Source organism: Oncorhynchus keta, chromosome 34 (genome assembly GCF_023373465.1).
Source record: "Oncorhynchus keta strain PuntledgeMale-10-30-2019 chromosome 34, Oket_V2, whole genome shotgun sequence".
NCBI classification, from domain to species: Eukaryota; Metazoa; Chordata; class Actinopteri; order Salmoniformes; family Salmonidae; genus Oncorhynchus; species Oncorhynchus keta.
Genome location: NC_068454.1, coordinates 68,958,061 through 68,971,995, shown reverse-complemented (window position 1 = coordinate 68,971,995; position 13,935 = coordinate 68,958,061). Strand labels below are relative to the sequence as shown.

The window sequence follows — 13,935 nt, the reverse complement described above, 5'->3', positions numbered from 1 at the left end:
CGGCTCACTGAGACGGCAGGGCGCCTGGAAACAGGTTTCAACAGCGCAGAGCAGAGAGAGGCTATCAGGTTTGTCGGGGCAGCTAGAGCAGCAGAATAACATTGCGGAGTCCGGACCTGTGTGTTGTGTATATCAGGTCGGATTTTTTTCTCAAAATTCTGTCAGTGATATTTTTTGATTTTGGGGGACCTTCAACATCTCTGCGCAACGGCGGGAGAAGCAAAAACAACCAAAAGTTACGCAGAAGGGGAGTACATTTACAAGGAAAGAAAAACCCAACAAAGAAAGGGAGCGGGGAAGTAGTTTCTCGCTAGCTGGCGAGCTAGCTAGTTTAGGAAGAAACCGCAAAGAAAGTATGTCTGTGGCCGTGCGTAATGCTTTCGCAATGGATTATAACAGAGTACTGTGTATATTTTTTCAGTTTTTTTTATTGATCAGTTTAGGATCAATACGGGTAAATGGACAGTATGGCGACCGGGGAATGTCTATTCCGGAGCACGGCTTTTGCCAACCGATTTCTATTCCACTTTGTACGGACATCGCATACAACGAGACCATCATGCCAAATTTACTAGGACACACAAACCAGGAGGAAGCAGGGCTCGAGGTACACCAGTTTTACCCGCTTGTGAAAGTTCAGTGTTCTCCTGATTTAAAGTTTTTCCTCTGCTCCATGTATGCGCCTGTGTGCACGGTGCTTGAGCAGGCGCTTCCCCCGTGCAGGTCACTGTGCGAGAGGGCGAGACAGGGCTGCGAGGCGCTCATGAACAAATTCGGTTTTCAGTGGCCGGAAAGGCTCGTGTGCGAGTCTTTCCCGGTTCACGGAGCGGGCGAGCTGTGCGTCGGGCAGAATATTTCGGGTCAAAGCACACCGGTCAATCCCACCCCCGATGTAACGGAGCCTCCGTATGATACTGGGATTGTAAAAGGACAGTTCAAGTGCCCGGCTTCGCTGAAAGTACCCACTTATTTGAATTACCGTTTTCTCGGTGAGGATGACTGTGGCGCACCGTGCGAGCCAAAGAAATCTAACGGAATGATGTACTTCAGCGAGGAAGAGTTAAAATTCGCCAGGATATGGATAGTAATCTGGTCCGTGTTATGTTGTGCATCCACGTTATTTACCGTTCTAACCTATCTGGTGGACATGAAGCGCTTCAGCTACCCAGAGCGTCCTATTATCTTCCTATCAGGTTGCTACACCATGGTATCCATTGCCTACATAGCTGGATTTCTCCTTGAGGACAAGGTGGTTTGCAATGACAGGTTTGACAACGACATTAGGACTGTGGTGCAGGGTACTAAAAAGGAGGGTTGTACCATCCTCTTCATGATGTTGTATTTTTTCAGCATGGCCAGCTCCATCTGGTGGGTCATCCTGGCCCTCACCTGGTTCCTGGCAGCAGGGATGAAGTGGGGTCACGAAGCCATCGAGGCTAACTCGCAGTACTTCCACCTGGCGGCGTGGGCTGTGCCCGCCATTAAAACCATCACTATCCTGGCGGTGGGACAGGTGGACGGGGATGTCCTGAGCGGCGTGTGCTTCGTGGGCATCAACAGCGTGGACGCTCTCAGAGGCTTCGTCCTGGCGCCGCTCTTTGTCTACCTCTTCATCGGCACCTCGTTCCTCCTGGCCGGCTTCGTGTCTCTGTTCCGGATCAGAACCATCATGAAGCACGACGGCACCAAGACGGAGAAGCTGGAGAAGCTGATGGTGAGGATAGGGATCTTCAGCGTGCTCTACACCGTCCCCGCCACCATCGTCATCGCCTGCTACTTCTACGAGCAGGCCTTCCGGGAGCAGTGGGAGAGGACGTGGATCAGCCAGACGTGTAAGACGTACGCCGTGCCCTGTCCGGCCCACCCACACCCCAACATGAGCCCCGACTTCACCGTCTTCATGATCAAGTACCTCATGACTCTGATCGTGGGGATAACGTCCGGGTTCTGGATCTGGTCTGGGAAGACCCTCAACTCCTGGAAGAGGTTTTATACGAGACTGGCTAACAACAGACAGGGAGAGACCACAGTGTGAATGGTCTGAGTGGGGTGAGACCTCTGGATGTACTTTAGCCTATGATGGGTGTCCCCCACACACATAAAAACTGTTTATTTACAGACTGAATGAATGATAATCGTTTTTGGACTTAATTGCCATGCAGAGACACTCATTGGTACATGATGTTTCTATTGTACATAAAACATTTTGTGAGATTTTTGTAAGTATATATTTGTATTTAAAGATCAAAATTCTCTTTTTTAGTTGTTTCCCTCTATTAAAACCAACATTTATTTGACACACTTTGGGCATAATGGAAATGGACCTTGGTGATAAAGAGCCAGCTAACTGAGCATTTAGCATTAAGGATGTGGTTGTCTTAGGACCTGAGTTGGCTTGGTCACTGCTGGGAGAGGGTTGTAGCTGTCTTTGATCAGTAGACTGGCTTGGAACATTGTTTCTATGTCCTGTGAAAAACAATTGCTTCCTCGTGGGTCCTTATCCCCCATTATACTGTTGTTCTTTCTGTCCAACTGTTCTCTTCTATTCAACATATTTCCAATGCCTAAATGCCTGGCATTTGAAGGTTAAAAATACAATCAACATGTATTTTAAAACGAGGTATAGGTTTGGGATTATGTGTTCAACATATTTCTAAATGCCTGGGATTTGACGGTTAAAAATGCAATCAGCATTAAAACGAGGTATAGGTTTGGGATTGTGTGCACATGTACTGTGTAGCCTACATGACATGAATCCTCCAAATACAAATGTTTTCATAACCTCCAGTACTTTAAGCTAGAATGAGAACATTTAGCCCCAAATTTAGCCCAAATACTTTCACCAAAGTTAAAAGCCGTCTTTTGGTGATTAGAACAAAATATTTGAAAATAATGAAAGTAAACCATTTGCAGGATCTTTTCAACATTTTGTTTATGTGTTTCAGACATCCTTGATGCCTATTAACACAGAACAGACACACGTTGTTTGTGCCTTTTGTTGACCTATTTGAGCACTTTGAGGAGAAATACTAGCCTGGTCCCAGATCTGTTTGTGTTGTCTTGCCAACCCCGAAGGACCATAGGAGTAGGCAGGACAGCACAATCGGGTCTTGGACCAGGCTAGGGGAATACAGAATGCTGGACAGAGACAGCTCCGACTCAGAGGTGGGCTACGTAACACATCAGCTGCACTCCCTAATGCTTTCTCACAGACAGACAGACAGCTGAAATACCAATCCTTCATTGATGAACTAGCTGAAATACGTAGTTGCCTACTCTACAGCCGGCTGTATAATTGGCTTATAAAAACTGAAAACAAATGAATAATTGAAGGAGATAGGGCAGTGCGTTTTGTAATTTTCAGACCTACAGGTAATCAGAGTCAGAAAATGAATATTCCCCACAATGCAATTGTTGGCAAAATGTGGCCGTTTTTTTTTTTTTATGATTGGCCCAGGTGGCAGCTTGAAGCAGTCCCCTTTCACCCCTGAGTAATTTCTCTCCTGGCTAAGTGTGTGTGTGTGTGTGTGTGTGTGTGTGTGTGTGTGTGCGTGCGTGCGTGCGTGCGTGCGTGCGTGCGTGCGTGCGTGTGTGTGTGTGCGCGTGTGCGTGTGTGTGGGTGGGTGCTAACCATGCAGGATGAGCAGCTGACTTTCGGCTTTATAATGGAAGACACTGTGATCTGTCCCCACCTCACGCTTCTTCTGTTATGTTCTTGTCAAATGCATGGAAGTTATTTTACCCTAAATGCATGGATGGCTCTCTATTAAAGAACATGTTCATGCCTTTCACATCTATTATGTTTAATTCTGGTATTCTGCATTTGTTTGTTATTAAAAACATTATATTTATAGAAAAATGTCTTTATATCCACACTGATTACTTTAAAGAATAAAAAATCCAACCTTTGCACCAACTGTCATGTTGATTTGAAATATATATTATTTTTGTGTGTTATATACCAGAGATGATGGATTGAATCATGCTGTTAGCCTAGTGTACATTTACATTTGAGTAATTTAGCAGGTGGTCTTATTCAGAACGACTTCCAGGAGCAATTAGTGTTAAGTGCCTTGCTCAAGGGCACATCAACATATTTTTCAACTACTCGGCTAGGGGATTAGAACCAGCGACCTTTCGGTTCCTGGCCCAACGCTCTTAACCGCTAGGCTACCTGCCTAAAATATAGTTTAAGATTTGGAGAATAAACAAATCTGCTTCATAGACTCTGTAGTATTCCCTTTGTAACAACATGGTAATAGCAATCATTTTTACAGCTGGAAAAGCTCAACAATGAGCATGAGTTTTATCTCAGTGGTTACAGCCAACGTCTTGTTTGAAAAATAACTTATTTATCCTGGGTGGATGTTAATCAAATGCAGCTCTCTGGTTAGGCTAAATGAGGTGGATGGGAATCTTGTGAATGGTTGGTATGCACTGAATGCTCAGAGGCCTTGCTTGTGTAGGGGCATTGTTGCTTTGCACTTAAAATAGCTTGTGTCCCATGTCTGGCAGTCACATACGTAGGTCAGCTACTCAACTTTCATACAGCCATTGTTTAGGGTAGTTTTTTTTTGTTGTCTTTAATTCTGTTGCTCTTCATAGGGGTTTTTCTGTTCACTCTTGTCTATTGTGTCGAAGCTTCTCTGAAGTCTGTGGCTGTATAGTTTGTAGCTAAGCTGACTGTAACGTCATGTGAACTATATACAGTGGCAAGAAAAAGTATGTGAACCCTTTTGAATTATCTTGATTTGTGCATAAATTGGTCATAACATTTGATCTGATTTTCATCCAAGTCACAACAACAGACAAACACAGTGTGCTTCAACTAATAACACACAAATGATTGTATTTTTCTTGTCTATATTGAATACATAATTTAAACAGTCACAGTGTAGGTTGGAAAAAGTATGTGAACCCCTATGGCTTCTCTAAAAGCTAATTGGAGCCAGGAGTCAGTTAACCTTGAGTACAATAATTGAGACGAGATTGGAGATGTTAGTTAGAGCTGCCATGCCCTATTAAAAACAGTCACAAAATTTGAGTTTGCTATTCACCAGAGGCATTGCCTGATGTGAACCATGCCTCGAACAAAAGACACCTCAGAAGACCCAAGATTAAGAATAGTTGACTTGCATAGAGCTGGAAAGGGTTACAAAAGAATCTCTAAAAGCCTTGATGTTCATCAGTCCACAGTTAGACAAATTGTCTATAAATGGAGAAAGTTCAGCACTGTTGCTACTCTCCCTATGAGTGGCCATCCTGCAAAGATAACAGCAAGAGCACAGCGCAGAATGCTCAATGAGGTTAAGAAGAATCCTAGAGTATCAGCTAAAGACTTACAGAAATCTCTGGAACATGCTAACATCTCTGTTGACGAGTCTATGATACGTAAAACACTAAACAAGAATGATGTTCATGGGAGGACACCACGGAGGAAGCCACTGCTGTCGAAAAAACATTGCTGCACGTCTGAAGTTCGCAAAAGAGCATCTGGATGTTCCTCAGTGCTACTGGCAAAATATTCTATGGACAGATGAAACTAAAGTTGAGTTGTTTGGAAGGAACACACAACACTATGTGTGGAGTAAAAAATGCACGCTACACCAACATCAAAACCTCATCCCAACTGTAAACTATGGTGGAGGGAGCATCGTGGTTAAAAGCTGCATTGCTGCCTCGGGACCTGGACAGCTTACTATCATCGAAGGAAAAATGAATTCAGCTTACTATCATCGAAGGAAAAATGAAAGTTGTAATAGTAAAAAGTTTTAATATAGTAAAGTTGTAATGGTAAAAAGTTGTAATAGAGTAAAGTTGTAATAGTAAAAAGTTTTAATATAGTAAAGTTGTAATAGTAAAAAGTTGTAATAGAGTAAAGTTGTAATAGAGTAAAGTTGTAATAGTAAAAAGTTTTAATAGAGTAAAGTTGTAATAGTAAAAGGTTGTAATAGAGTAAAGTTGTAATAGTAAAAAGTTGTAATAGTAAAAATGTTAATAGAGTAAAGTTGTAATAGAGTAAAGTTGTAATAGAGTAAAGTTGTAACAGAGTAAAGTTGTAATAGAGTAAAGTGGTAATAGAGTAAAGTTGTAATAGAGTAAAGTTGTAATAGAGTAAAGTTGTAATAGTAAAAAGTTGTAATAGAGTAAAGTTGTAATAGAGTAAAGTTGTAATAGAGTAAAGTTGTAATAGTAAAAAGTTGTAATAGAGTAAAGTTGTAATAGAGTAAAGTTGTAATAGTAAAAAGTTTTAATATAGTAAAGTTGTAATGGTAAAAAGTTGTAATAGAGTAAAGTTGTAATAGAGTAAAGTTGTAATAGTAAAAAGTTGTAATAGTAAAAAGTTGTAATAAGAGTAAAGTTGTAATAGTAAAAAGTTGTAATAGAGTAAAGTTGTAATAGTAAAAAGTTGTAATAGAGTAAAGTTGTAATAGAGTAAAGTTGTAATAGAGTAAAGTTGTAATAGTAAAAAGTTGTAATAGAGTAAAGTTGTAATAGAGTAAAGTTGTAATAGTAAAAAGTTTTAATAGAGTAAAGTTGTAATAGTAAAAGGTTGTAATAGAGTAAAGTTGTAATAGTAAAAAGTTGTAATAGTAAAAAGTTTTAATAGTAAAAAGTTGTAATAGAGTAAAGTTGTAATAGAGTAAAGTTGTAATAGAGTAAAGTTGTAATAGTAAAAATTTGTAATAGAGTAAAGTTGTAATAGTAAAAAGTTGTAATAGAGTAAAGTTGTAATAGAGTAAAGATGTAATAGAGTAAAGTTGTAATAGTAAAAAGTTGTAATAGAGTAAAGTTGTAATAGTAAAAAGTTGTAATAGAGTAAAGTTGTAATAGAGTAAAGTTGTAATAGTAAAAAGTTGTAATAGAGTAAAGTTGTAATAGAGTAAAGTTGTAATAGAGTAAAGTGGTAATAGAGTAAAGTTGTAATAGAGTAAAGTTGTAATAGAGTAAAGTTGTAACAGAGTAAAGTTGTAATAGAGTAAAGTGGTAATAGAGTAAAGTTGTAATAGAGTAAAGTTGTAATAGAGTAAAGTTGTAATAGAGTAAAGTTGTAATAGTAAAAAGTTGTAATAGTGTAAAGTTGTAATAGTAAAGTTGTAATAGAGTAAAGTTGTAATAGAGTAAAGTTGTAATAGTGTAAAGTTGTAATAGAGTAAAGTTGTAATAGAGAAAAGTTGTAATAGTAAAGTTTTAATAGAGTAAAGTTGTAATAGAGTAAAGTTGTAATAGTAAAAAGTTGTAATAGTGTAAAGTTGTAATTGTGTAAAGTTGTAATATAGTAAAGTTGTAATAGAGAAAAGTTGTAATAGTAAAGTTGTAATAAAGTAAAGTTGTAATAGTAAAGTTGTAATAGAGTAAAGTTTTAATAGAGTAAAGTTGTATTAGAGAAAAGTTGTAATAGAGTAAAGTTGTAATAGTGTAAAGTTGTAATAGTAAAGTTGTAATAGAGTAAAGTTGTAATAGTAAAGTTGTAATAGAGAAAAGTTGTAATAGAGTAAAGTTGTAATAGAGTAAAGTTGTAATAGTAAAAAGTTGTAATAGTGTAAAGTTGTAATAGAGTAAAGTTGTAATAGTAAAAAGTTGTAATAGAGTAAAGTTGTAATAGTAAAAAGTTGTAATAGAGTAAAGTTGTAATAGTAAAGTTGTAATAGAGAAAAGTTGTAATAGAGTAAAGTTGTAATAGTAAAAAGTTGTAATAGTGAAGTTGTAATAGAGTAAAGTTGTAATAGTAAAGTTGTAATAGAGAAAAGTTGTAATAGAGTAAAGTTGTAATAGAGTAAAGTTGTAATAGTAAAAAGTTGTAATAGTGTAAAGTTGTAATAGAGTAAAGTTGTAATAGAGAAAAGTTGTAATAGTAAAGTTGTAATAGAGTAAAGTTGTAATAGAGTAGAGTAAAGTTGTAATATAGTAAAGTTGTAATAGTAAAAAGTAGTAATAGTGTAAAGTTGTAATAGTAAAGTTGTAATAGTAAAGTTGTAATAGTAAAAAGTTGCAATAGTGTAAAGTTGTAATAGTAAAGTTGTAATAGAGTAAAGTTGTAATAGAGAAAAGTTGTAATAGAGTAAAGTTGTAATAGAGTAAAGTTGTAATATAGTAAAGTTGTAATAGAGTAAAGTTGTAATAGAGTAACGTTGTAATAGTAAAAAGTTGTAATAGTGTAAAGTTGTAATATAGTAAAGTTGTAATAGAGAAAAGTTGTAATAGTAAAGTTGTAATAGAGTAAAGTTGTAATAGTAAAGTTGTAATAGAGTAAAGTTGTAATAGAGAAAAGTTGTAATAGAGTAAAGTTGTAATAGTAAAAAGTTGTAATAGAGTAAAGTTGTAATAGTAAAAAGTTGTAATAGAGTAAAGTTGTAATAGTAAAGTTGTAATAGAGTAAAGTTGTAATAGAGTAAAGTTGTAATAGAGTAAAGTTGTAATAGAGAAAAGTTGTAATAGAGTAAAGTTGTAATAGAGAAAAGTTGTAATAGAGTAAAGTTGTAATAGTAAAAAGTTGTAATAGTAAAGTTGTAATAGAGTAAAGTTGTAATAGAGAAAAGTTGTAATAGAGTAAAGTTGTAATAGAGTAAAGTTGTAATATAGTAAAGTTGTAATAGAGTAAAGTTGTAATAGAGTAACGTTGTAATAGTAAAAAGTTGTAATAGTGTAAAGTTGTAATATAGTAAAGTTGTAATAGAGAAAAGTTGTAATAGTAAAGTTGTAATAGAGTAAAGTTGTAATAGTAAAGTTGTAATAGAGTAAAGTTGTAATAGAGTAAAGTTGTAATAGAGTAAAGTTGTAATAGAGAAAAGTTGTAATAGAGTAAAGTTGTAATAGTAAAAAGTTGTAATAGAGTAAAGTTGTAATAGTAAAAAGTTGTAATAGAGTAAAGTTGTAATAGTAAAGTTGTAATAGAGTAAAGTTGTAATAGAGTAAAGTTGTAATAGAGTAAAGTTGTAATAGAGAAAAGTTGTAATAGAGTAAAGTTGTAATAGAGTAAAGTTGTAATAGAGAAAAGTTGTAATAGAGTAAAGTTGTAAAAGTAAAAAGTTGTAATAGAGTAAAGTTGTAATAGTAAAGTTGTAATAGAGTAAAGTTGTAATAGAGTAAAGTTGTAATAGAGTAAAGTTGTAATAGAGAAAAGTTGTAATAGAGTAAAGTTGTAATAGTAAAAAGTTGTAATAGAGTAAAGTTGTAATAGAGAAAAGTTGTAATAGAGAAAAGTTGTAATAGTAAAGTTGTAATAGAGTAAAGTTGTAATAGTAAAACGTAATATAGTAAAGTTGTAATATAGTAAAGTTGTAATAGAGTAAAGTTGTAATAGAGAAAAGTTGTAATAGTAAAGTTGTATTAGTAAAAAGTTGTAATAGAAGAAAGTTGTATTAGAATAAAGTTGTATTAGAATAAAGTTGTAATAGTAGATAGTTGTAATAGTAGATAGTTGTAATATTAGATAGTTGTAATATTAGATAGTTGTAATATTAGATAGTTGTAATAGTAGATAGTTGTAATAGTAGATAGTTGTAGTGTTAGGTAGTTGTAATAGTAGAAAGTTGTAAATGAATAATGTTCTAATAGTAGATAGTTGTAATAGAATAATGTTGTAATAGTAGATAGTTGTAATAGTAGATAGTTGTAATATTAGATAGTTGTAATATTAGATAGTTGTAATAGTAGATAGTTGTAATAGTAGATAGTTGTAATAGTAGATAGTTGTAATATTAGATAGTTGTAATAGTAGATAGTTGTAATAGTAGATAGTTGTAATATTAGATAGTTGTAATAGTAGATAGTTGTAATAGTAGATAGTTGTAATAGTAGATAGTTGTAATAGTAGATAGTTGTAATAGTAGATAGTTGTAATATTAGAAAGTTGTAATAGTAGATAGTTGTAATAGTAGATAGTTGTAATAGTAGATAGTTGTAATAGTAGATAGTTGTAGTGTTAGATAGTTGTAGTGTTAGATAGTTGTAATATTAGATAGTTGTAATAGTAGATAGTTGTAATATTAGAAAGTTGTAATAGTAGATAGTTGTAATAGTAGATAGTTGTAATAGTAGATAGTTGTAATAGTAGATAGTTGTAATAGTAGATAGTTGTAATAGTAGATAGTTGTAATATTAGATAGTTGTAATAGTAGATAGTTGTAATAGTAGATAGTTGTAGTGTTAGATAGTTGTAATAGTAGATAGTTGTAATATTAGATAGTTGTAATAGTAGATAGTTGTAATAGTAGATAGTTGTAATATTAGATAGTTGTAATAGTAGATAGTTGTAATAGTAGATAGTTGTAATAGTAGATAGTTGTAATGTTAGATAGTTGTAATAGTTAGATAGTTGTAATATTAGATAGTTGTAATAGTAGATAGTTGTAATAGTAGATAGTTGTAATAGTAGATAGTTGTAATAGTAGATAGTTGTAATGTTAGATAGTTGTAATAGTAGATAGTTGTAATAGTAGATAGATAGTTGTAATAGTAGATAGTTGTAATATTAGATAGTTGTAATAGTAGAAAGTTGTAATAGAATAATGTTGTAATAGTAGATAGTTGTAATAGTAGATAGTTGTAGTGTTAGATAGTTGTAATAGTAGATAGTTGTAATATTAGATAGTTGTAATAGTAGATAGTTGTAATAGTAGATAGTTGTAATATTAGATAGTTGTAATAGTAGATAGTTGTAATAGTAGATAGTTGTAATAGTAGATAGTTGTAATAGTAGTAGTTGTAATAGTAGATAGTTGTAATAGTAGAAAGTTGTAGTGTTAGATAGTTGTAATAGTAGAAAGTTGTAATAGAATAATGTTGTAATAGTAGATAGTTGTAGTGTTAGATAGTTGTAATAGTAGAGAGTTGTAATAGAATAATGTTGTAATAGTAGATAGTTGTAGTGTTAGATAGTTGTAATAGTAGAAAGTTGTAATAGAATAATGTTGTAATAGTAGATAGTTGTAGTGTTAGATAGTTGTAATAGTAGAAAGTTGTAATAGAATAATGTTGTAATAGTAGATAGTTGTAGTGTTAGATAGTTGTAATAGTAGATAGTTGTAATATTAGATAGTTGTAGTGTTAGATAGTTGTAATAGTAGATAGTTGTAGTGTTAGATAGTTGTAATAGTAGATAGTTGTAATAGTAGAGAGTTGTAATAGAATAATGTTGTAATAGTAGATAATTGTAATATTAGATAGTTGTAATAGTAGATAGTTGTAATAGTAGATAGTTGTAGTGTTAGATAGTTGTAATAGTAGAAAGTTGTAATAGAATAATGTTGTAATATTAGATAGTTGTAATAGTAGATAGTTGTAATAGTAGAAAGTTGTAGTGTTAGATAGTTGTAATAGTAGAAAGTTGTAATAGAATAATGTTGTAATAGTAGAATCGTCAAGGTGTCATTTCGAAATTGGGTAGTGTATCATCAGTTCCTCTTGTCATGTCAGCTGTCATTAGCTGTCATGTCATTAGAGCTATTTATAACTTATCAGAAATGTCCAGATCAACTAGGCCATGTCAGCTAATGTTTTTTTGCTAGGTTTTTTAGCCATAGATTTTGTAGTAATGTTCGAGTCACTCAAATATCACATGAATAGACATGGCAAAATGTATAGAATTGCAAGAAAATGAGCTTTAAAACTGCAACATTTTCCCTGCATCCCATGACATAATGTGTAGAATTGCAGGAAATGAGCATTAAACCTGCAAAATGTTCTCTCCACCAACAAGACAAGTGTGAACAGTTTGTGTCATGAACTGCTTGTGCCCATCGAAATAGACGGGGGGGATGTTCCCTGATGTTGGAAGGTGGGACTGAGTGAATAGGTTTGGGAACCCCTGGCCTAGAAAGTGTTCATCCATCGATGTATATAAAAAAATAAAAACTGATTTCAGGCTCTGTTTTCTCAGTCATATGACATGCACACCGAGTCTGAGATACACACACACTGACCTTGTCATCCCGTTTCCCAGCGGTCCCTGCCTGAGCCTGTCTGAGTGTGTTGAGATGGTCATGTCTATCATTGCCTCTCACACAAATCACTGCTGTTTCACAACGCCCTCCTCTGCAGAAGCTCTCACTCAGTGTGTTAGAAAGAACAAGTCAAACATACTTAAACAGGCCTTTCACAGCAGAGCACTGAAGCAGTGAGTTCGAGTTGGTGTCATCAACCCTGATTTGTGATAAGGTTGGAATGTTCATCATCAGTGAACATCTACAATAACAATACAGTCACTGAAGTGTTCTTTTTAATGCAATAGATTTGAACAAGGCAGGATTTGTGGGAATATGAAACAGATTTTTCATGTTCATTCCTTGGTGTTCCTTGGTGTTTCTTGGTAGTGAGCTCATCTGAGCCCAGCTATAATTAGGTGTTGTTGTTTGTAGCCTGCAGGAAAATGAACTTCCAGTACAAATCCTACTGTACATTGTTTCCATACATAGCACATAGTTTAACATTACAGTTTTCTGTTAAAACCTCCTCAAGGTAAAAACAATGTTTAACAGCTCCTGTTCCATCTGTCCACCCCACCCCCTCTGTCTCCCTCAGTCTTTCTCCAAGCAGAAAGCAGATTCTGATCCAGTGAACTTCACCTGCCCCTCACACCCACCTGGAAGAGATGTCACACCGGATGTGTCCTTGCTGCCCGGGTTCCTTGGGACGTCCCTACCTCATTGAAGTTGACATTTAAGATGGTTGGTAAGGGTTAAGGTTAGGGTTAGGTAAGGGTTATGGTTAGGGTAAGGGTTGGTTGAAGGTTGGGGTTTAGGGTAGGGATGTCCCGAGGATCCCAGGTAGCACCCACCACACCAGATCACATGCCAACATCAACATCTGTCATTGGCTGTTGGTTTTGTTGGCGCCATCTCCTCTCTGTCATCTCTCTGAGATCATTCTTATGTTTACTTTCCTTACCGACACATTTCATTCCTAAAGCCTTTTTTTAATCTCTGAAACGAGGAGCCGCTATGTTTTTGGTAACACTTTATTTGAAGTGTGCCTACTACGTACAGAAGGACTTCATAAGACATACAGATAAGACACAGTACATTTCTGACATCAGGAGTCTGTGCATGTTTGTATAGAATTTGCATTGCAATTTAGATAAGGCCTTCTCAACCCTTTTCCTGTGCCGTTATGTCTGTCAGGCCAATCGGAGGATTATTTTACACCACATTGAGAGCAGAGCAGAGAGAGTGAAGGATTGCAGCAGTGTTCTGTGATGGCAGCCTTTTCCCTAGGGAGGTGTTGTCAATTCCCCGGCACCAATCGTAATTACGGTTTGTGATATCGTGTGACAGGGTTATCAAAGATTGCACTGCTCCAAAACCCTCTTCCTCTGGGAGAGGAGAGCAGCTCCTAACGAGGTGTCAATCACTGGGCCAACATGCCCGGGGGAGGAGGAGAAAGAGGAGGAACGTTATCTTCTGCTTATCTCTGGAAGTGTGTCATCCCTCCCATCTCTCTCTCTCTCTCTCTGAGAGGGGTTATTTTTCAGATTGCACATTACACTGCCTAGCAACATAAAGCAATATGGGTCCACCCTCATGTATTTACTCTATATAGCATAATTGTTCTCATTGGTGCTGAACACGATGCCCAAAAGTCACTACTGAAGATGATGAACACCCTAACTTTCTCTGCTAGCATTTTATCATATCTATGTAGGGGATGAATGTTGAATGTTCACAAATGAGCGCGTTTGAAACGTCTGCATGTGGAATGTATCTCAGTCACACTAAACCCAGTACATACAATCTCAACTCCCATTGAGTGAGCAAATCCAGCATCTTTCTGGATTTTAAATGTGGGTTGTTTCAAACTGTTGACATACTTCTGCAGACGACACGGTGGATAAAAACAGCAACTGTCCCCTCCCACATAGTTAGGCCATAAAGATTAATTTGATCCCACTTCCGTGACGACCCTGTCATTAAGGTTTCCTCACATACTCTCTGCAAA

General features: G+C 35.7%; 1 protein-coding gene across 1 annotated transcript; it reads left to right on the top strand.

Moving 5' to 3' along the window:
- Nucleotides 1–3,912, top strand: LOC118372606 (frizzled-1-like). The gene has a single exon (XM_035758539.2). It carries the CDS (start codon nt 356–358, stop codon nt 2,033–2,035), a length of 1,680 nt encoding a protein of 559 aa, XP_035614432.2. The 5' UTR covers nt 1–355; the 3' UTR covers nt 2,036–3,912.
- The last annotated feature ends 10,023 nt before the right edge of the window (nt 3,913–13,935 follow it).

Bases quoted from the DNA above. Each gene is read 5' to 3' on its own strand.
- LOC118372606 (XM_035758539.2), top strand. From the start codon at position 356: ATGTCTGTGGCCGTGCGTAATGCTTTCGCAATGGATTATAACAGAGTA.